The sequence below is a fragment of the Hemitrygon akajei genome, chromosome 12 (assembly GCF_048418815.1).
Source record: "Hemitrygon akajei chromosome 12, sHemAka1.3, whole genome shotgun sequence".
Taxonomy (NCBI): domain Eukaryota; kingdom Metazoa; phylum Chordata; class Chondrichthyes; order Myliobatiformes; family Dasyatidae; genus Hemitrygon; species Hemitrygon akajei.
In genome coordinates this window covers 25,016,731-25,041,859 of record NC_133135.1, presented here as the reverse complement: position 1 = coordinate 25,041,859, position 25,129 = coordinate 25,016,731, and the positions used below count along the sequence as shown (strand labels likewise).

The 25,129-nt window shown below is 41.7% G+C and overlaps 1 protein-coding gene across 2 annotated transcripts in view; it reads left to right on the top strand.

Annotated features, from left to right (window-relative positions):
- Positions 1-25,129, top strand: part of LOC140736808 (dihydropyrimidine dehydrogenase [NADP(+)]-like) — an 888,868-nt gene that overhangs the window by 696,322 nt on the left and 167,417 nt on the right. For both annotated transcript variants that reach the window (XM_073062742.1, XM_073062741.1), the window contains exons 17-18: positions 4,526-4,646; positions 4,950-5,069. In XM_073062742.1, the coding sequence (XP_072918843.1) occupies positions 4,526-4,646; positions 4,950-5,069 (241 nt within the window). The remainder of the gene's footprint in view (positions 1-4,525; positions 4,647-4,949; positions 5,070-25,129) is intronic.

Genomic DNA, 25,129 nt, shown 5'->3' with positions numbered 1-25,129 from the left:
TGATGATGTCCTGGATACTAAGGAGGATAGTGCCCATGACAGAGCTGAGTAACTTTACAACCTTGTGCAGCTTTCACCGTTAATTCATTTCCAAAGATGCTGCCTGACTTGCTGAGTTCCTCCAGCATTTGTGCGTGTTGCTAAGAAAGCAAGTTTTCGCAGATAGGATCGGGGTTGCTGGAAAATTTAAATTTTCAAAACTGAGATTGATAGGTTTTTATTGGTGATAGCTTTGAGAAATAGCCTAAGGCAGATAAATGGAATCAAGCTACATGTCAGCTACTGTCTAAGAGCAGAGCACACTCAATAGGCTTTGCAGCCTTAGAAAGAGAATAACATTTTATTATGACTGACATACTGTATGTTGTGAAATTTGAACTACTCTGTTCCTGGTGTATTAATTATAAGTTTATTAAAAATCTCAGTAACTTTGAAAGGAACAAAATTCCTGCCTTGGGGATGAGGGCAGTTTATCTCACAAGTGAACAGCAGACATCTTCATTGGAAGGTTAATTGTGCAATGTTCTGTGAAATGACCCAATATGGTTCATTGCATCGAATATGCACGTGCATTGTGCAGTAAGCCATATTGGTCATGACGTGATATAATCGTCAAGGGCACCAATCTAACACAGGAACAAAGTTTATTGTTTCTGCAAATCAAGGACCTAATACCTGTTCCAGATTTCATTCTGCAGTTTTCTTTTGACTACTTGTTTATAAGGCCAGTACTTACTTGCCCTCAAGAATTCAATTGTGAGCTGTCACCTAAAATCATTAAAGCCTTCTGATGAGATATTTCCACAGTGAAGCCGGTGGGGTGCTTCAGCATTTAGACATACTGATGAAGGACAGTAATATATGGTATATCCAATGCACATTTGTTCATAGCTTGGAGGGAAACCTGTTCCCATCCACCTTTCTAATATTCTAATATATAGGAGGCAGCGGCCCTTTGATTCAATGATCGCTCTCTGAGCAGAACCATCAGTCACCTTCCCTGCGTCTTAATGCCCTATAACTCTTTCTCTCTCATGTGTCAATCAACTCCACCCTGATCCCCCATCACCTATCAATAGTGAGGTTAATTGACTGCGACCATCATCTACAAAGCTGTGCATGTTTAGGATGTGGGAGGAAACCGGAACACCCAGAGAAACCCATGAGTCCATTGGGGAGAACATGCAGACTTCATTTGGACAGCACCCAAGTCAGGCTGAATGTAGATTGCTGAAGCTGGCACCAGCACCTCCTGTTATACCTGCTGCCCTTATCCTTTTTGGTGGAAGAAGTCTTGGTTTTGAGAGGTGTTCAAAAAACCTCAGTGGGAAACTGAAAACTGCTCACATTTTCATTAAACATTATTGTGGGGCGGCAGTTAGCACAGGGGGTAGTGGTTGGCTTTGCGTTATTATAGTGCCAACCACCCAGGTTCGATTCCTGCTGCTGTGTGTACAGAGCTTCTACATTCTCCCCGTGACCATGTGAGATTCCTTTGGCTGCTCCGGTTCTTTCTGCATTTCAAAGACGTACAGGTTAGCAGGTTGATTGGTCACATGGGTGTAATTGGGTGACGTGGGCTCTTTGGACTGGACGGGCTTGCTACCAAGCTGTATCTCTAAGTACAAAAAAAATAAACCTGCACTCTCCCAATTGTGAGCCTTCTGCACCCACCTCAACAGTTTAGCCAGTATCAGAGCCACTCAGTCTCAACGAGGGAGTTGTTTCAGAGTCCTGCTGCTCACCATGGCAATCTTACTCCGGCACCATTGGTAAAAGTCCTACCCTGTTTCAGTTGTGACCCTTCATAGGACCTCAAGTTCAGAGTCATTTTGTACTGTGTTTGTAGAGCCTAACTGGTTGAGAAATCAGTTTGCACATCTCTGCTCCTGATGACTATTTCATGAGGTGTATTGGAACCACCGAGCATTTAGCTGCTCAAGCCGTATCGTCAATCAATTGAGTCATGGGCTACTTGTGTTTTATGTTACTCATTTATGGTTGAGAACATTGCTGGCTTGTACTCAAGCTATCGCATGATATTTCTCTTGTATTGAATGATTGACATCATTAGTTATTTCAGTGGGCAGTCAAGAGTCTCGCACAGATCAAGCCAGATAAAGGCAGCAGACGGCCTAGCCTGAAGACAGCAGTGACGCGAGCAAGTTTTCATGCCGATCCATCAATTCTGTGGTCATTGTCGCTGGCACTTATACAACAGATAGGTTAAAGCAACCAAATTTCAGCTCCCCGGCTGTCATAGAGTGCAGTAAGGAAGCAGGCCATTCAGCCCACTGATTCCACACTGACCTTCAATCACCCATTTACTTAACTAGAGATGGCACAATAGCAGAGAGGTAAGCACAGTGCTTTACAGTGGCAATTGTAGAATCGGGGTTCAACTCCCACTATTGTCTGTAAGGCGTATATATGTTCTCCCTGGAACTACATGGGTTTCCTCCAGGTATTCCCGTTTCCTCTCACATTCCAAAGATGTACGAGTTAGTGTTAAAAGTTGTGGGCATACTATGTTGGCTCTGGAAGCATGGCTGCCTGACACAATCCTCACTGATTTGATTTGATGCAAACGATTCAAGGTTCAAGATTCAAAAACTTTATTGTCATTCTAACCGTACATCAGCTCTGCAGGGCAGAATGAGACAGCGTTTCCCAGGGGCAAGTGCAATCATAACATAACAAATGCAACACTAAATAATAAACATAACAATAAATAGTAAAACACAACAGCCACATGTCAGTTAAAAACAAGTTATAAGTGTCCAGTGCAAGTTAAAAGTGTCCAAAGCAGAGTCAGGTAGAGCAGCTATTTAGCAGTCTGACTGCCTGTGGGAGGAAGCTGTTTAGTAGCCTTGTGGTTTTAGTTTTGATGCTCCTGTAATGTTTGCCTGTTGGCAGAAGAACAAATAGTTCATGGAGAGGGTGTGAGGGGTCTTTAATGATGTACTGTGTCTTCTGGAGGCATCGACCCTGACAGAGGTCTTGGACAGAAGGTAGGGAGACCCCAATAACCTTCTCTGCTCCCCTAACCACCCTCTGCAAGGCTTTTTTGTCGGCAGCACTGCAGCTGGAGTACCAGGTTGTGATGCAAAAGGTCAGCACACTCTCAACCATGCCTCTGTAGAATGTAGTTAAGATGTTAGTGCGGAGTGATGCTTGTTGAAGTTTCCTCAGAAAGTGCAATCTCTGCTGGGCCCATTTCACAATCCCAGTGGTGTTCCTGGACCAGGTGAGATTGTCTGAGATCTGCACCCCAAGGAACTTGATGTTTTCCACTCTCTCCACTGTGGAGCCGCTGATGCTGAGGGGTGTGTGCTCAGGCTGAGACCGTCTAAAATGGACGATCATCTCCTTGGTTTTGGTGACGTTAAGCATCAATTCATTTCTCTGTATGTTTCAATGTAAGTGTGACAAATAAAGCTAATCTTTAATTGCTCATCTTTACACTAATCGTACATTAAACCCATTTTTATATTTCTCCCCACACTCTGATCAGCTCCCCCCGATTCTGCCGCTCCCCTACATGCTAGTGGCCAATTAACTTAATGACCCACATGGCTTTGGGAAGTGGGAAGAAACAGGAGGAAATGGAGGAAACCCATGTGGTCTTAGAGAGAATGTGCCAGCACAGAGAGCACCCAAGGCCACAACTGAACTTACTTTGCTGTAGCTGGCTCTACTTGCATGCCACTACCTCTCCAGTTCTGCCCAAAATGTCAACTGTTCATTCCTCTCCATAGCTGCTGCCTGGCCTACTGAGTTCCTTCAGTATTTTGTGTGTGTTACTCTGAATTTCCAGCAGAATCCCTTGAGCTTATGTTACCTCTCACATATCTGAAATTTTAGCCCAGACTGTGGATCACGAGTCTAATAAATTAACCACAATGCCTCTATCATCACACTGCTAAAAGACAACAGAGGCAAATTTGACTGAGCATTGCTCCAGCCACCCAGAAACCTACTTAACTGCCAATCACCTCCAACCCACAGTGGCACAGACTGGCCACACTCTATGTGTAATTAATCTAACTTGAGTGAATGTTTAAAGGGTAATGAATTGTTAAAAAAAAAGTGAAACTAATCTTTCAAAAAAGCAGGGGAGCAGTAATGAGAAAGTGGAAAAAAATGATTTAGTATCAGCAATTAAGTTTTCTTTATTCGTAAGAAAGGAAATTTATTAATAACAGTAGTTTCAATACCTTAATGGATAATTCATTGTAATCACCTTTCTCGATCAGTATTAGTCAAGTAATGCTATTATGCTATAATGGAGGCTGATTCATTCGGCTTATTTAGTAGACAAGAAAAATGCAATTGTGTTAGATGATATTATTACTGCTCTGCTGTTTATTGCTGTGATCTGAGGATCAAGTAATGAGAGGGTTGTAGTCCCTTCAATGTCACACACAGTGCAGTCAGACTGGCAGCATGAAGCTATGCCTGTCTCTCTGCACAGCTTTATCAGATTAGTTTCTCATCTAGTTCTGTAACTGACCCATTTGAACAGGATCCAAACCTGGTGCAAAACATCTGCCGCTGGGTACGGCAAGCTGTTAAGATACCGTTCTTTGCCAAGCTGACCCCGAACGTCACCAACATTGTAAACATAGCGATGGCAGCTCAGGAAGGTAAGAAAATGGCAGTGGGAACTGAATATAAAAAAGATTAAAATTCTACTTGAGAATAACTCTTTAGTTCTTGAGAATTACTTCTTTAAATCTTTGATTTTGATTGTCCTTCCTGTTACATTAATTTTCAAATAGCTTACGTACATCAATTAAAAACACATCCCTTTTGTTTGATAATAGTCCCTGTGTCACTAACTTTGAAATGACTCATGCCATCTATTCTCTAGCTATTACATTGAAATCAAAATCAAAAGATATTATTCTGTGGATTTGAATTTAAATAACTGTTGTATTTTCTCACAGGTGGTGCAAATGGTATTACAGCAATCAACACAGTCTCTGCGCTGATAGGGCTACTTGCAGATGGCACACCTGTGCCCGCCGTTGGTAGAGACAAGCGAACCACATATGGCGGACTGTCTGGTAAGCATTGCCTTCACCATTGTGCAGTGTTTCCTCTGAGACTATAGACAAAACGGTGACAACTTCTAATATCAATTCCCTTTCAAGGCACCTTGCTTTCTGCTGGTCAACATAACTAATCATATTGACAGATGGACAAGTCTGCAAACACTTCCAATAGCAATTTCTTTTATTGGCACAATGCTTCAGTAAAGTGGGTGGGGAGAAGTTAATGGATAAATGAAAGAAGTACCTTGAAGCCCTTTGTAGTAACTTATATTAGCACAGTTTCTCTTTTCAAGATTTAGTTAACACTCAATTTTGAATAGAAACCACAAACTTCAACTTATTCATATCATTAGTGAAGTTTAAGAGACTACTAGACAGGTATATGGAGGAATTTAAGGTGGGGGATTATAGGGGAGGCAGGGTTTGAGGGTTGGCACAACATTGTGGGCCGAAGGGCCTGTAATGTGCTGTACTATTCTATGTTCTATGTTCTAATGCAGTCTGCACTGCTTTGCTATTTTAATGTGAACACTTTACACCAAATTGTAATTGCTTCTAGTGCACTTTTTTAATCATTTACATTCAGATAAAGGAATAAAGTCTGTTCATTTGGGTAAATTCAAATGTGGGAATACCTAGAGTTTTTTTAAATAGACAAAATAATTTTGATAGAAAATTACTTCTGAATGAGAAAGTACTTCAAAGTGTTTTCCAACTTCTTAGAACAGTCAGCTTGTCAAAGCTGTAAGTTAGCAGTCATTTCGTTATTTTTAAAAGGGTGCATATTTATTTCAGATTCATAGCTCATGAATTCATTTTGCATTTCCTCTTTCTCATTTGTCTGCCTTGAGTATCTTCCAATGATCAAATTTTTGTTCTTGATAGGAGGTTGTCAAGTTGCATTTCAGATTAAGTCATGCAGAAACTGAACCAAACCATATTGATCACCCTCCTTCTTGGAGTGGTATTAGAAATGAAGTATTGTCTCTTATTGTAAAATTAGCTAACGGAAATTAAATTGTGAAAAGGTTAATTTAGTTATTTGACAAAGTTTATTGCTTGCCCACCTCCGCAGCCCAACAACTGAAAGTAGATAATGAGGATAAAAGGATGGTAATAGATAACAAGTTTGTAGTTACCTGCCCTACACAAATGTTAAATGCTCATGTTTACAGATGAAGGTAGAGTAGACAGCATAAAATGCCAAGTGCATGTTTTGAAGTACCACACAACCACAGGTTGACATTTCTACAGAATGGAAGTTTATGAGATGCATATTTTTTGTCTTTTGGGAGCTTAAGCTGCATTCAGGGCACCTCTGCTCTCTCTGACTGCTTCAGACGAGCAGTGATTTAAATCAGTGCATTGGAGCCATATTGTCTGCTTTCCTCTTTTAGAATAAATATTACTCTTAGTCAACACATAAACCAAGTCAAATATATTTATTTTACTATCCCAGCTAGTTGTTTCTTAAGTTTCAGTTAGCTGTTAACATAGCTGGTCACATTATGGACTTACATAGGACCTGTGTACTTTACATCAAATTAATTTTTTAAAAATGACATAGGAAAGTATGAAGATCTTGGTATTGTCAAGTTTTCAATTTTATTTTAAATATTTTCTAAAGGCCAGACCTTTAAATCTCAGGGGCTGCATCAAGCAGTGAGCTGTGAATTTAACCATAGGGTAACTGTTAATGATAAGGAAACATTCCAACTGAGGCTGGTGTAATACAATGATTGGATTAGGCTATCAATCACTCCAGTCCTCAGGGAACAGGAAAGGAGACAAAACAGAGAAAGGAAAATTAGGAAAGGTGGGTGTGACTAGAATGTAATTCTTTACTATCTCTATCTGCTAACTGTTCTTTGTAGCGTTTAAATTCAAAGCACATCTAAGCACCGTTGACGGTTTCAAAAAGAGTTATATTTGAATTGTGTGGTGTTTACAGAACAGGAAAATAAACAACCAGAGTTAGTGGAATAGAAAAAATTTAAACTCTTTTTTTAAAATCTAGTCTTTGAGAATTGGTTCAGCTGGTATTAAAGTTAGCTTTGGTAAATTTGTATCATGCACATTGGAAGTTAAATATCCGGCTGAAAGACCGACTACTGGCAAGCTGCTGCACACAGGTCAGTATGCCCTGACCTCCAAGCCTGCAATTTGCAGCGGGGAGGTACAGAACAGACTGGAGATCAGATGCCATTGCATTTGATCTGCACACTGTTGGATTCATAAGGAAGATGTGGATTCATTCATTTGAAAGGAGTCATTGATCTGGATGGAAAAAGTGAGTGGTTTGGTTTTTTTAATCTTAATCAATATTAGCGCTTTAAATTAATTTACAGCAGCCAAATATCTTTAATGTTGTTTTCCATATTTTAAGATCTATTTCAACTGTTTCAATAATTCTGTAATTCTCGGAGGTGTATACACTCACTAGCCACTTTATTAGGTACCTCCTGTAGCTAATAAAGTGGCCACTGAGTGGATGTGTGGATGTTCTGGTCCTGTAGCCCATCCACTTCAAGGTTCCATGTGTTGTGCATTCAGAGATGCTCTTCTGCACACCACTGTTGCATTGTGTAGCTCTTTGAGTTATTGTCACCTTCCTATCAGCTTGAACCAGTCTGACCTCTCTCATTAACAAGACATTTTTACTCACAGAATAGACTTTTTAGAGATGACTTTTGTTTTTCACCATTTTCTGTAAACCCTAGCATCTGTTGCACATGAAAAGCAGTTTCTGAGATACTCTAATCACCCCATCTAGCACCAACAATCATTCTACGGTCAAAGTCACTTAGATCACATTTCTTCCCCATTCTGATGTTTGGTCTGAACAACAACTGAACCTCTTGATCATGTCTGCATGTTTTTATGCACTGAGTTATTGCTTAACTGAATACTTGTACTAACAAGCAGGTGTACCTAATAAAGTGGCACCTGAATGCAGAAGCACTCGAAAGAGCCATCAGGACACTCAGAAGGCGGAACCTGCGATTCCACCATCTGAAGCCTAGACACCACTTGGGGACCACAAGATGGCTGCAGCAGCAAATCCCCAGGGTCAGCCAGACCTGCAGGGCAGCAGGAGACTAGTGCAGCTGCAGGCATCGGGTGGCGGAGCAGAAACGTGAGCTCACGTGATGCGGTCCATTGATGACCATGCTCTAGCAAGCAAAATAGAACGAGCCGACTTAATGCCTTTAAATTCCTGTTACAACCCAAGCATGAAGTGGTTATCTTACAGCATTAAATTGAAACCCAAGTGTAATCTTTCCTTTGAGTTTGGTACGAAGGACAATATGGTTTGGTAACAATGTCTGTCTATATTAAGGAATTATCAACACCTTTGGCAGAGAATGTGTGTGGATTAATTTCATAGACAAAATGATTTTCAGTCTTTATCACTTTTATTCCCTGTTGAAGAAAAATTACAGGTGACCTTTTGCATTGCACATTCAGTTTTTTTGAAGAAGAAATAAAGTGGAAACAGCTGATTCCTTTAGCCTGGTTTGCCTTAGGGTATTATTATCAAGCCTTTATGAAGTCTTCAGCTTTAGCTGTGAAGATCACAATCCGTACATTGTTCAGGAATGAGGAAGGAGATTAGGGAAAGTGTTTGGAGGCTTAGATGATAAGTGGACCTACAGTTAATGACTGAGAATTTAAAATATGGGCTTTTTATTGAATGTCTGAAAAAAAATGTTTGAAAGCTGGTGTTGAAAGATACATAATCAATTGTGATGCAGTTGACTAAATACGGTCAGAATCAGAATCAGGTTTAATATCACCAGTATATTGTATGTTGTGAAATATTTTGACCTTTTAGCAGCAATACAGTGCAAAATATAAGAACAGAAAAAATGTGACTTACAGTAAGTGTTTATATATGTTATTTAGTTAAATTAGATGAGTAGTGCAAAAATAGAAATGAAAACATTAGTGAGGTAGTGTTCATGGGTTCAACGTCCATTCCGAAAACAGACAGTAGAGGGGGAAGAAGCTGCCCCTGAATCGTTGAGTGTGTGCCCTTGCACTTCTGTACCTCCTTCCTGATGGTAGCAATGAGAACAAGACATGACCTGGGTGGTGGGGTCCTTGATGATGGATGCCTCCTTTTTGAGAGATCGGTCCTTGAAGATGTCCTGGATACTATGGAAACTCACGCCCATGATGGAGCTGACTGAGTTTACAACTCTCTGCAGTTTATTTTGATCCTGTGCAGTAGCTTTTCCCAACCCAACACCAGATGGTGGTGCAGCCAGTTAGAATGCTCTGCATGGTACATCTGTAGAAATTTGCAAGTGATTTGGTGACGCATCAAATCTCCTCAAACTCCTAATGAAATATAGCTACTGTCAAACTTTCTTTGTAGCTGTGTCAATATGTTGGGTTCAGGTTAAATCCTCAGAGATATTGACGCCCAGGAACTTAAAACTGCTCACTCTTCCCACTTCTGATCCCATCTGCTTCTTATTATACCCATTAATTAACACACAGATACTTACAACTGAGAACCAACAATTTAGGTTTCCATTTCTTAGAATTGAAGATACTATCCATCAACTGGACCCATTTTATTCAAGGGAGCCAAGAAAGAAATTTACCTGAAAGAATGAAACATGGATACATATTAAAGCCATGTAAATCTGCTTGTTGTGAGAAGATTAGGATGAAGACCATTCCAAATAGTTAAGCTAAAGATGAGACTACAAGCCAGTTGTTGCAACTTGACTGTAGATTATTTTGATCAGAATGTCTTTAACAGTCATCCCTTCCAAATGAAACTGTGATACTGCCACAATTCTGTATAGCCAGGAAGAAGGATACATCACCACTATTTAAATTTCAGTATAGTCTTGGTGTCCAAACAGCCCACGAGAGACCAGTACATTTGATCACCATGGGGAATTTTACAATGAATGTCATATGAGACTAGAATTTCAAGATGTAGTTTTATAATTAGACAATACAGCTATTAATCTTTGTTTTATATTTCCTTTATGACTGTAAAGATTGGAAATACCATTTCCCCGCAATAATGCAAAAGTTACTTATTGTATTTCAGAGAAGATAGAGCTTTACTCACTTGTCACCAATGTTATTTTCCAAAGGAGAAATTCTTCCTCCTGTCTCAGTATGCTGCATTAGGGGTATGGTATCGAAGCTGTAAATAGGCTCCCAGAACAGGTTTCCACATGTGAGGTACTGGATTTACTCACCAATAACCTTGTGTCCTTTTCGAGTTTTAGCAAGATTAAGTATTTCCAGATTTTAAAGTGTTGGTCCAATCTGGACTAAACAATTGAATTTCAGAAACAAGGTGAGAATGACTGTCATGATATCATGATATTTTGGATGAGTGTGACATCATGGTGCCCAGGTAAAACTAATGTCATGTCTCACTCAAAAGAAAATTGCTACATCGTAGAGAATCTGAAGAAGAATAAGAATCAGGTTTGTTATCGCTTATATATGTTACGAAATTTCTTGTTTTGCGGCAGCAGCACGGTGCAATACATAAAAATATTATGAATTACAATGAGATATACAGTATATTAAATAAGAAGTGGTAAAGGAGAGGAAAATAATGAGGTAGTGTTCCTGGAGTGTTTCATTGTGCATTCAGAAATCTAATGGCAGAGGGGAAGAAGTCGCTTCTAAAATGCTAACATCTGCAAACATCTATACCTCCTCACTGATGGTAGTAATGAGAAGAGATCATGTCCTGGGTGATGGGTATTCTTAGGAGGTCAATCTTCCTAATCTGAGGATATCAACGGAGGAGGTCATGAGTTTAGAAATGGAGTGGTATGCTGATGGTTGCATAAATGTTAAATTCAAATTGTAACTCTTCAGCAAATGACATAACTAGACAACGGTCAGGCTTAGGCTGATTTAAACCGAGTAACTTCCACACCATGTAAATGCTAACCAATAACCATCTCAATCAAGAAAGAGCTAATGAACAAAACCTTTACATGTGAATCTCATTACAATTGCCAAAACTTCTCCATTAATAAAGTGAATAACTACACATATTGGATTGTTATTTTAAGCAGCAATTCTAGCCAGTGACTTTTCCTCTATAGCTCAAGGATACTAAGGGGGAAAAGAAACAACCCTATGTGAGAACATCTCACATAGAATAGACCTGGTTCTAAAACAGTCAGTGACTCTGGGGCACTCCAAGATTCAAGATTTCAACAATGTTTAGTGTCATTTCCAGTAAAGAAGTGTAAAGGGGCATGAATTAATTGTTACTGTGATCCAATTGTTGGCTGTCGATCATATCCAATGATGACAGGAAACTCGTGCGGGAGAGTTTTAAAGTGGTAAAGCCTCTTTTATTGGAGCAGCTCCACTCTCTTGACCACAGATGTCTGGGTCCAGTGGTACGAATAGTTGTCACAACTGGGGTCTTCCTTGATAGCAGTGGATGACCATGATTTCTTTGGTGCCCCTTCATGCCCTTCACTCTCCAGAAAGTGTTGCAGAACCACCTCCTTGGCCATTCGATTTTGCTGTTGATCTGATCTGTCTGTTCTGCTGGAACTGACTTCGCATGCTAGGAAAGGCATGTCCCTATCTCTCCAGGATATGAGGCCCCTTTGGCTGCCCTCCCTGTCATCGTGGCAAACCAGAGTGGGGGCCCTGTCACATGCAAACAGCTATTTAGAGCCACAAGTGAGAGCTGAGTGTCCAGTGGGGACCAAATGTGAGTGAGCTGCCCCAGAATGGACACGACAGCCCTTTCATCAGAGACCATAAGACATAGGAGCAGAATTAGGCCATTCAGTCCTTTAAGTCTGCTGCACCATTCCATCATGGCTGACTTATTATCCCTTCAACCCCATTATTCTGCCTTCTCCCCGTAACCTTTGAAGCCATGATGAATCAAGAACCTATCATCATCCATTTTAAACGTGGCCTCCACAGCCATCCATGGCAATAATTTCCACAGATTCACCACCTTCTGGCTGAAGAAATTCCTCCTCATCTCTGTTTTCAATGGACGTCCCTCTATTCTGATGCTGTTCCTTCTGGTCTTAGACTCACCCACAATAGGAAAGATCCTCTCCACACCCACTCTATCTAGGCCTTTTAATATTTGATAGTTTTCAATGAGATTGCCCGCTTATTCTTCTAAACTCCTGTGAGAAGAGGCCTAGGGCCATCAAATGCTCTTCATTCCCATATCATTCTTGTGAGCCGCCTCTGGAACCTCCCCAATACCAGCACATCATTTTTTAGATAAGAGGCTCAGAACTGCTCATAATACTCCGTGTGATCTGACCAATGCCTTATGAAACCTCACAATCACATCCTTGCTCTTATATTCTTGTCGTCTGGAAGAGAATGCTAAAATTGCGTTTGCCTTCCTTACCACTGACTCGACCTGCAAGTTAACCTTTAAGGAATCCTGTACAAGATCTCATAAGTGCCTTTGCATCTCTGATTTTTGAATTTTCTCTCCATTTAGAAAATAGTCAATTCTTCTATTTTTTACTACCAAAGTGCATGACCATAAACTTCCCTGCACTATATTCCATCTGCCACTTCTTTGCCCATTCTCCTAATCTTTCTAAGTCTGTCTGCATGCTCCCTGCTTCCTCAACACTACCTGCCCCTCTACTCATCTTTGTATTGTCTGCAAACTTGGTTGCAAAGCCATCAAAGCCTCAAAGAGGTGCAACCCTCCCTGGATACCCCAGACTCTCCCACTACAAATCCAATACAGCATATAAAAATCCTCTAAGATAAAAAAAACAAAATTAATAAAAAGCACAATACATATAAATACAAAAGATAGCTTATATACACTGATTACATGTAGTACATTAAATGACACTAGGCACAGGAGCGTCTGTACATGATGATAAAGTAGCAGTGTGGGGGTGTGGAGCAGTGGGTTAGTGGGTGGAGGTGGTGATTAGCCTTACTGCTTGGGGAAAGTAACTGTTTTTGAGTCTGGCGGTCCTAGTATGGATGCTAAGTAGCCTCCTGCCTGACAGGAGTGGGAGAAACAGACCATGAGCAGGTTGGGTGGGATCTTTCATGATATTACTGGCCTTTTTCCAAGCATCTCTCTGTATATATGTCCTTTATGGTGGATTAACTGGTGCCGGTGATGTGTTGGGCAGTTTTGACTACCTGTTTAAAGCCTTCCTGGCTGCTGCAATGCAGTTTCTGTACAATGCAGTGATGCAACTTGTTAGATGCTCCAAGACCAAGATTTAACATTTTCATTCACAGTAATTACCAAGATAACACAGAATTTACTGTGAAGAAATATGTTACTTGCTCTGATTATCCTGTGATATTTCTGCCTCACATGTTCAGTTTACTTCATCTCACCCATTTTCTCCATTATGGACTTATGTAGATTATTATCAAAGTGTGTATGCAGTATACAGTCCTGAATTCATCTTGAAGAAAGATGGATCTTACATTGTATACTGCATTCATACATTGATAATTAGTGTACTATGGATTCCTCTACCACTCCATGTAGAAACATAGAAAACATAGACAGGCCCTTCAGCCCACAAAACTGTGCTGAACATGTCCTATGCTTTACCCATAGCCATCTAATTTTCTAAGCTCCATGTATCCATCCAGGGGTCTCTTAAAAGTCCCTATCGTTTCCACCTTCACCGCTGCCACTGGCAGCCCATTCCATGCACTCTCCACTCTCTGCGTAAAAAACTTACCCCTGACATCTCCTCTGTACCTACTTTCAAGCACCTTAAGACCGTGACCTCTCATGCTAGCTATGTCAGCCCTGGGAAAAAGCCTCTGACTATCCACACGATCAATACCTCTTATTATCTTGTACACCTCTGTCAGGTCACCTCTCATCCTCTGTCACACCAAGGAGAAAAGACCGAGTTCACTCAACCTATTCTCATAAGGTATGCTCCCCAATGCAGGCAAAATCCTTGTAGATCTCCTCTGCACCCTTTCTATGGTATCCACATCCTTCCTGTAGTGAGGCAAGCAGAACTGAGCACAGTGCTCCAGGTGGGGTCTGACCAGGATCCTATATAGCTGCAACATTCCTCTCAGCTCTTAAACTCAATCCCATGATTAATGAAGGCCAATGCACCATATGCCTTCTTAACCACCGAGTCAACCTGTGTAGCAGTTTTGAGCGTGCTATGGACTCGGACCCCAAGATCCCTCTGATCCTCCACACTGCCAAGAGTCTTGCCATTAATGCTATATTCTGCCATCATATTTGACCTACCAAAATGTGCGGGGAGGGAGTAGTCTGAACTGAGTTGTGAGACTTCCTTGTCTCATTTCACACATTGAACTCAGCTAGCCAGCCGGAAGCCATTCCCACTCTGAGTAGAAGCTGCATCCACAGCCCCATTAGTGGCTGCTTCTCCTGCTTTCTGCTACTACCCAGACCATATGCCTGGTAACTTCCACACTCTCAGCACGTGACACCCTGCTAGGGCGGTCCTTGGCTCTTGTCTCAGACCTTCCCCGAGGAATGAATGAGTGATTAGACGCTCAGCACGTGACCTCTACAGTGAACTCCACATTTAGCCACCAAGAGGAGTAACTTATCCCGATTCACCATTGGATTTATGGGTGACTATCTTCTATTCATGAATCCTAATTTTGAATTAACTCCACATGGGGAATCATCTCCAGGTAGACCCAACCAAAATTTCGATAGCCCTACAAATTTATTAACTGATACCTCAGCTTTCACTGTTCAGGATTAAAAAAACACCCACCTGTTCCTTTTTTGAGGAAGCTATGAACGCTCACTTTACTTCTTTATATTTTTTTTCATTTCGAGATGCAGCATAGCACCAGACACTCTGGCCCATAAGCCCACACCACCCAATTACGCCCACAAGACCAATTAAACCTACCAAGCCGCATGACTTTGAAATGTGGGAGGAAACCGGAGCACCTGGAGAAGTGACACGAATCACTGGGAGAGCCTCAGACTCTTTACAGACTGCAGCAGAATTGAACCGGGGTCGCTGGGGTGGTAGCAGTGTTACGCAAACCATGCCCTGCAGTGCTTCACCTTCTTCCGAAACTTCCATCTGATTTGTTTAATCTTAGGAGGCTTTGATATCCTTCCTTTTAAATAGTCAGGTACTTAGTACCATCTTTGATACATTGGGGAAAAAAACAAATAGGCCTGATCAAAAGGAGCTTACTATCAATTGAAACTGCTAACACTCTAATTACTCGTGTGTGCTGCTGATGTGAAGATACTTAACATTCAAAAACTGATTAGTATAATAAAGATTAGCAAAATGTGAGTTTAAGAGTCATGAGTTGCATGGACAACTAAAAACGTGCATATTTTACGTCAAGTTAAGTCTATATAATCCAGCACCAGAATGGAGGCAGAGACAATGTTACGGTTTGAAGCACGCAGGTGCGAGACAAAGTCAAGGCAAATTCGGGTGAGTGGAGCAGAGGAGAGGCAGATTTGAGGCTCGTCAACCTAAATGGAGAGCGAGGTTTGACCGATGTAAGCATTAGACTGAGTTGGAAGAGTTGGTTATGGGCCGGGTCCTCACCAGAGCGTATTGATGTTACAGGGCCTGGCTCTTAGAGCAAGGAACAACCCAATGTTTGGACAATTTAAACGCTGGGCCAGAAGGTTTGAAAAGGCAGGGTGGTGGAACCGGAGGTGAGGGTTGGGAGGGCTCTGCTCGCTGCTCCACAACATTTACTCTGCTCTGCACTGCACTGAGGTCAAGGTGTTGGGTCTGTGGGCACGGCAAAATTTACTCCACTATGCATGAACTGAGCCTGAGGCAAAGGACCTGCTCTGGGATTCGTATCTGAGGACTCACTTTCATTCTAGCTGCTATTTGCTTACTTTTATTTTTAATATGATTTTTTTTCTCTCTGCATATTGGGTGTATATTGGTCTTTTGTCTTAATGGGTTCTTTTGGGTTTTTTTGTTTTGCGACTGTCTGTAAGAAGAAGAATCCCAAGGTTGTATAATGTATACATATTTTGATAAGAAATGAACTTTGAAATTTGAACATCAGTAGCAAGCAGTTTCAAACTCCTGGGAGTGCACACCCTACACAACCTCCAATAGGCCCAAAACACATTCTACACAATCAAGAAAGCTCTAAGGAGGCTGAAGGGGGCTTGACTATGTACATCAATAATCATGACTTTTTACAGATGCACAGTGGAGAGCGTCCTAATATGCTACACCACTGTGTGCTACTGGAACTGCACTGCAGTGGACAGGAAGGTCCCACAGCTGGTAGTCTAAACTGCTCAGTGCACCAGCCTACCTTCCATCAAGGACATACTGTATACAAAAAGGTATCTGGAAAAGGCCGGCAGTATCAGAAAGGATCCCACACCCCTCACCCCTGTTCATGGACTGTTTGTCCCACTCCAATCAAGTCAAGTCAAGTCAAGTCACTTTTATTGTCATTTTGACCATAACTGCTGGTACAGTGCATAGTAAAAATGAGACAACGTTTTTCAGGACCATGGTGTTACATGACACATTACAAAAACTAGACTGAACTATGTAAAAAAACAACACAGAGAAAGCTACACTAGACTACAGACCTACACAGGACTGCGTAAAGTGCACAAAAACAGTGCAGGCATTACAATAAATAATAAACAGGACAATAGGGCAAGGTGTCAGTCCAGGCTCTGGGTATTGAGGAGTCTGATAGCTTGGGGGAAGAAACTATTACATAGTCTGGTCGTGAGAGCCCAAATGTTTCGGAGCCTTTTCCCAGACGGCAGGAGGGAGAAGAGATTGTATGAGGGGTCCACGGAGTCCTTCATAATGCTGTTCCCTTTGCGGATGCAGCTTGTAGTGTAAACGTCCGTGATGGCAGGGAAGAGAGACCCCAATGAACTTCTCAGCTGACCTCACTATCTGCTGCAGGGTCTTGCAATCCGAGATGGTGCAATTTCTGAACCAGGCAGTGATGCAGCTGCTCAGGATGCTCTCAATACAACCCCTGTAGAATGTGATGAGAATGGGTGGTGGGAGATGGACTTTTCTCAGTCTTTGCAGAAAGTAGAGACGCTGCTGGGCTTTCCTTGCTATGGAGCTGGTGTTGAGGGACCAGGTGAGATTCTTCGCCAAGGGAACACCAAGAAATTCGGTGCCCTTAACACTCTCTACCGAGGAGCTGTCAATGTTCAGTGGGGAGTGGTCGCTCCGTGCCTTCCTGAAGTCGACAACCATCTCTTTTGTTTTGTTCACATTCAGAGACAGGTTGTTGGTTCTGCACCAGTCCGTTAGCTGCTGCACCTCCTCTCTGTAAGCTGACTCGTCGTTCTTGCTGATGAGACCCACCACAGTCGTGTCATCAGTGAACTTGATGATGTGGTTCGAGCTGTGTGTTGCAGCACAGTCGTGGGTCAGCAGAGTGAACAGCAGTGGACTGAGCACACAACCCTGGGTGCCCCTGTGCTCACTGTGATGGTGTTGGAGATGCTGCTCCCGATCCGGACTGACTGAGGTCTCCCAGTCAGGAAGTCTAGGATCCAGTTGCAGAGGGAGGTGTTATATCATCCACGCTAAGATCACCAGACAAAAGCAGTTACTTCCCCCAAGCAGTAAAGCTGATCAACTTCTCCACCCCATAATACACCCCTTAACATCCCTACCACTACTACTTCATTATTTTCTGTCAGTCACTTTATGTACAGACACTCCTTTGCCTAGCATCACCTTATGTGCATACTATCAATCTACGTATATAAGCTCTTATGTATTTATATTTATTGTGTTTTTTATTATTGCATTCTTTAAGTAATTGTATTTTTTTCCTGTTGCATTGGATCCAGAGTAACAATTATTTCATTCCCCTTTGCACTTGTGTACTGAAAATGATGTTAAACAATCTTGAATCTTGAACTGGCCTCTTGTAGCTGTTTGGTCAGTTCCGTTTCGCCACTTTTATTTGCTAGACAACAAATAACGTTCACTTCAGTATCTATGAAGATACTTCCTGAAAGCACTCAACGACTATGTCTATCATCCCTGGCAGCAGTAGACTCTGGGTCATAATTATGTCTATGAATACTGTGAATATTTTGCACTAAAATGGACATTTTAGATCTATTTGTGTGTTCTTGTAAAATATTGTGCATAATTTATGTTCCATTTATATTTTTCATGTTAATGTTACCTATATGATGCTATGTGCCTGTGACACTACTGAAAATTAAGTTTCTCGTTGCACCTGTGCATACATGCAGATGTGCATACGATAATATATTCAACTTTAAATTTAAATCCTCACATCCTCTGTCCAGCTCTTTGTCTGAGGAAAATTCTCCCACTTAATATTGAGAAAGCTCTTACCTTCTGTGTCACGTCTTTTCCCTAGCGACGGATCGGAAGCACTTACTAGTTTCCCTCAGATTGAACCACATGATCAAATCAAACACTAACTTTGGTGCTTTATTTGATACTGATTTAAGCTTTCAACTCCATTTACTGTCGATTGTGAGGGCTCCTTCTTGCAAGTTAACAATCCCCATCCTATTCCATGCGACCTGCTACTCTAATAATCACTCATGCTTTCCTGTCAAGCATCAAAATATAATGTAACTGGTTCTAATTCCTTGTAACGCTGTGTTTGTTCATGTGCTCTGGTTTCTGTCCAGTAAGGCCTCAGTTTACAATTTTATAGGCCCCTGTGCAAATCCCTTTATGGCAAGAATGCCATTTCTAAGACCCGATTTTTTTCTTCACAGCCTCTGTCACTCCAACGGAAGACCCAACCCCTTTCATTGTACGCTGTGTTTTATATTTATATTTTTTCTGGTTTGTTTTTGTTTTTTTAAATCATACTGTGTTTTTATTATGCTGCATTGGATCAGGAGTAACAATCATTTTATTCTCCTTCATATTCATGTAGAATGAATGACAATCTTGAATCTTGAACGTCAGCATTGCCCGTGACTATCAGGGAAGATCATTGGATGTCCTAGCAGCTTTTTAAAGCGTTCTTAATTTTTTATGCCATTATGCTACACTGAGGCATTATGATTTTTTTTTTCTGTAAAAGTTCCACTAGTTATTAATTTTGCTACCTCCAGATTAAAATACAAGCTTTCTCTCCCACTCTGTGTCACCTATTAAAGGAATAAAATTAATCCCTTTTATCAGCAGAGTGTTGCAGCCGAGTGATCAGGCACCTGAAATTTCTTCGAAGACAGTAGAATTGCTATAGGACTGCACATTTTGTAGTACGCTGAAACCGCTTCACAGCCATGGAGTTGTAAAGATTCACCTGACACACAGATTAAGAAACTGTTGCCCTTTCAGCCAGAAAAACATCTGGCACATCAGGCCGGAGAGAGGGGCTCTCAAAAGCAACAGGAACAATCAGTCAGCAGAGACCTGGTTGTAGCTAAATCGCACACAGAGCACAGCCAGAGGATTCCCAGCAGACCGCCATTTAAATCCTGCAGGCAGCCAATATACTCACTCCTCTCACTAGGGAATCACATAGAAAGAGCGGTAAGTTAAGTGTCACACATCTGAAGCAACGCACATGCACCAAGAGCATGCAGTGAACCAACTAAAGCAGCCACCATTCACACACTACACAGCACAAGAATAAGTGCCTTTCATTTGACATTTTATTGCCCTCTCCACTTACTTGTCATTTGGTTGGACTCTCAGTATATTATTTGAAGGCTGACTACAGGAGTGTAGGACAAGGGTTTCGATTTAATTATTTGACTTGTTTCTTCAAGGAACAGTGTAGCGATATGATTCACGGCGTGCAAAATTAAAGTCGAGATAATTTTCCTTCATTGCTTTTCAAGCGCTGTTGATAATTTCTCATTGATATTTTCACCCCCGACCATTGTTTTACACACTCTGCCTGACTTTCCGGGTGACACTGTACAGTTGGCAGCAACTGATAATCATTCAAGGAACCTTTAGGGTTGGTTAGGAATTGTTCAGAATAGACACCAAGGCACCATGTCAAGATGGCATGGTTATTCTGGTTATATTTCCATGAGAGTCAGAGAGAGCATAAAAAAAGGCTTTCAGCCTTCCAAGTTAATGCTGACAATTAGCTATCCATTTACAGTAACTCTACATTAATTTCATTTTTAATCTCCCCCACAATTTTACCATATATGATATCTAAACACGAAGGACAATTTACAGAGACCCATTTACCTACCAACCTGCATATCTTTGGGCTGGAGCAGGGAACCCACATGATCTGGAGAGAATGTGTAAACTCCTACAGACGGTACCAGAGTCAAGGTGGAACCTGGATGGAGTGAGTCCTGATGAAGGGTCTCGGCCCGAAATGTCAACTGTTTACTCCTTTCCATAGATGCTGCCTGGCCTGCTGGGTCCCTCCATTTTTTGTCTGTTGCAGCTGTTCTACTAGACGTGTTATTGTTATATGGGTTTTCTAATGCCATTCATCCTTCCATATTTATTCCCCTCTTCCCTCCCTCAGAGTTAGCATTGATACAAACTGTGCTAGTGACCACACCCATTTGGGCCAGCCTTTCTGAAACAGGCTCCGCACCACTCCTCCACAACCGTGAGGTGACTGACTAAAGATGGTGAGAGGGATAAGCTGAGATATGTCTCACATCACTCGATCATGACAGCTAGAACAATGAAAATTATTTTGCCTCATATATAGATGATTAACAATATTTAAATGCAATGGCCACATAGACATCTTCAAGGAGTGATGCCTCAGGTGCTTGGAAGTAGGTACAGAGGAGATTTCAGGGTAAGTTTTTTATACAGAGAGTGGTGAGTGTGTGGAATGGGCTGCAGGCAACGGTGGTAGAGGCGGATATGATAGGTTCTTTTAAGAGACTACTGGATAGGTACATAGAGCTTAGAAAAATGGAGGGCTATGGGTAACCCTAGGTAATTTCTAAGGTAAGGACATGTTCAGCACGTCTTTGTGGACCGAAGGGTCTGTATTGCGCTGTAGGTTTTCTATGTTTCTAGATATGTGGCATCCAACATTAAGGACCCCCATCTCTCAAGTCATGCGTTGTTCTCATTGCTACCATCAGGAAGGAGGTACAGAAGCCTGAAGGCACACACTCAGTGATTCAGGAACAGCTTCTTCCCCTCAGCCATCCAATTTCTGAATGGACATTGAACCCATGAACACTACCTCACTTTTTTATTATTTCTGTTTTTGCACTATTTTTAATTTAACTATTTAACAAACATATATATATATATATTTACTGTAGTTATTTTTTCTATATTATCTGGTATTGCACTGAACTGCTGCTGCTGTTAAGAAATTTCACAACATTTGCCAGTGGTATTAAACCTGATTCTGATTCGGACCATAATGTTCTCACAATTAAGCCAGCCTACACCGCAACAAGATAGCCCAAATGTTTCTTCATTAAACACTTAAAGGAGATTGCTTTTGTTTTAATCTGCCCGCACCTGAAATTGTTAAGGCTTATCCTGGTTATAGGGAGAAAGTGACACTAGCGAGGCAGGTTAAATGATTAGTTAAAATAAAAGCAATCTCCCAAAACAAAAACTAAACTTTAACATTGATTATTGGAAAGTTGCCAAGACAAGAGTGCAGAGTGGCTCCGTTCACATTTAAGGCAACACTGTATTTGACTCTACTAGAACCATTAAAGAGAACAGACTTAACACAAGAAGAGTGTAAGGATGAACTGGTGTTGTAATAGACTGAATGTTCACCTTCTAGCATTCCCAGCAAGTGAGAGATTTATACAAAACACGGTAGCATAGCGGTTAGCAACCTGGGATCAATTCCGCCTCTTTCTACAAGGAGTTTGCACGTTCTTCCTGTGACCATGCGAGTTTCTTCCGGGTGCTCCGTTTTCTTCCCGCATTCGTAAGAGGTACCGACCAGTTAGGAGGTTAATTGGTCACAGGTATAATTGGCAAGCATAAACTTGTTGGGCTGGAAGGTTCTGTTACTGTGCTGTATCTTATAATAAAGAATTTTTAAAAAACCTTCAGAGATGTTGACGATAAATATGAAAGACTTTCAACAAAGGTAAGGTGTTAGAAGACAGTTTCTCTCCAGTGTTGGTTTAAATGCAGCTCTTTGAAGCCACCTATTGGTTGCCTGTAGAATCACCAGATTGGAATCCTTCCTGCAGAATGCACAGATTTTAATCTCTTTGGTGCTCCTTGAAGCAGGTCATTCCATTGCCCCATCATTAGTTTCTCAGCACTGCTTTGTCTGCTCTGTCATCTTAAAGAGATTTTTTGACAGCAGAATAGCAATCGAGTTATTTCAACCAAGATTAAAATCCTGTCATAATGAACATTTGATTTTAGCTGCTCGCAGGGGTTATAAGAGGTTCTTGACTTGATTTCTAGAGTTAATACCTCAACCAGTTTACCCTTCTGCCATGGAGTAAAAGGAGATAAATTGGAAGGCTGATCTACGCATCAATCCACGTTAATTTTTATTTTCCCTTGATGGTGAGGTTGACTACAGACTGGAGGAAATTTCTGCTTGCTGCCTGGCTAAATGTACAATATTCAGAGCTTAGTTGAAGCAAAATTAGAAATAGAAACATAGAAAACCTACAGCACAATACAGGCCCTTCAGCCCACAAAGTTATACCAAACATGTCCCTATCTCAGAAATTACTAGGCTTACCTATAGCCCTCTATTTTACTAAGCTCCATGTACCTATCTAAAAGCCTCTTAAAAGACCCTATCATATCCGCCTTCACCACCGTTGCCAGCAGCCCATTCCATGTACTCACCACTCTCTGAGTAAGATACTTACCCCTGACATCTCCTCTGTACCTACTCCCCAGCACCTTAAACTTGTGTCCTCTTGTGGCAACCATTTCAGCCCTGGGAAAAATCCTCTGACTATCCACACTATCAATGCCTCTCATCATCTTATACACCTCTATCAGGTCACCTCTCATCCTCCTTCGCTCCAAGGAGAGAATGCTGAGTTCACTGAACCTATTCTCATAAGGCATGCTCCCCAATCCAGGCAACATCCTCGTAAAACTCCTCTGCAGCCTTTCTATGGTTTCCACATCCTGTAAGGAGATATTCAAGAAGATAATGAATTGTTGACTGGTAAAGGGATGCAGAAACTGATGGGGTTTACATCGTGAATCATGCCAATCCAGGACCTGTGCAGGTCTCAAGGGAAGAAGCTGCCAGCTATCATGCCTGTGCCAAACTAATCCGAGGGAAACATATCAGATCTTAAAGGAAGTGTTTACCGTAGCAGTCACAGCTTACATTAATGACAAAATGGAGGCAAGGGAAAATGCAGGGCGTGGGAAACAGTGTGTGGAGGCCCCCGGGTCCCATGCCATCTGCATCAACCAGGTCCCATGCCATCTGAGATGCGGCATGACCAGTCAAGGTGAGTTTGCAGAATGCACCTTGGAGGTACAGTACCTACTACAAACCGCAGTGATGAGACTGCAACTCAGTTGAAAATTGTAAAATAATACTGGTCATGATATCATTGATAAAAATGGACATCTCTGTGCTGCCTAACCTGTTATAATCATAGAGGAATACAGCACAGGGACTGGCCCTTTAAAAATGGGCTTTATTTGTCACATGTACATCGAAACATGTGTTGTTTGCGTAAAATCGAGTCGACAAGCGCAGCCTGCAAGTGTCGCCGTGTTTCCGGTGTCAACATAGCACATCCACAACTCATCAACCCTGACTGTACGCCTTTTAGAATATGAAAGGAAACCAGAGCACCCAGAAGAAACCATCGCACTCACGGTGAGAATGAGCAAACTGCTTACGGAGAGTGAGGAGGATCGAGCCCCCATCTTATAGCTGGCGCCATGATAGTCTTACGCTACTGTGCTGCCGTCTGAGTATACGTCAACCATCAGGCAACCAATTTTGCACTAATCCCACTCCAACTCATTTCCCCACATCCGACAAGTCTGCCACTCACCTACCCACCAGGAGAAGTTCACAGTGGATGAGTAACCTGCAAATCTGCACCTTATCGGGATGCAGGAGAAAACCGGAACAGCTATCAGGAATCAGCATGGTTGTGGAGAAAATCCACAGAGACTGCACTGAAGGCCAGGAACGAACCAGGTTGTTGGAGCTGTGAGACTACAGCTCTACTAGCTGTACCCCTGTGCTCCTGCCTTTTTCAGTGTTCAATCAATGTCGCAGTTTGCATTCAGACTTGGATGCAGTGAAAATGTGCACGTCAGGCACTAGGCATATCAGTTGCACTCCTGGGAATCTGGAGATGTAGGGTTCTGAGTTGGTATTGAGATCCTTGAATCCTTGAGTTCGTAGCACGCAGGAACTCTGCATAAGTGATGGAATCAGGTTTATTATCACCGGCATATGTTGTGAAATTGGTTAACTTAGCAGCAGCATTGCAACATAATACATAATAATCTAAAAAAATAAATAAGTAAATCAATTGCAGTAAATATGTGTGTGTGTGTGTGTGTGTGTGTGTGTTTTGTGTATATTAAATAAATTAAAATGGTGCAACGCAGAAATAATGCATTTTAAAAAAGTGAGCTAATGTAGTGTTCATAGGTCCATTTAGAAATCAGGAAGATGCTGTTCCTGAATCACTGAGTGTGGGTGTTCAGGCTTCTATACCTTCTTTCTAATGATAACAATGAGAAGAGGGCATGTCCTGGGTGACGGGGGTCCTTAAAAATGGATGCCACCTTTCTGAAGCACCACTCCTTGAAGATAACTTGGATACTACAGAGGCTAGTACCCAAGATGGAGCTGACTAATCTTACAACTTTCTGTAGGTTCTTTTGGTCCCGTGCAGTAGCAACCCCCCCCCCACTCCACCAATACCAGACAGTGATGCAGACTGCCAGAATGCTCTTCATCGTACACCTAAAGAAGTTTTCGAGTATTTTCGATGACAAACCAAATCTCATCAAACTCATAATGAAATATAGCTGCTCTCTGGCCTTCTGGCCTTCTTTATAACTGCACCGATATGTTGGGACCAGGTTAGATCCTCAGAGATCTTGACACGCAGGAACTTGAAACTGTTCACATGCTCCACTTCTGATCCCTCT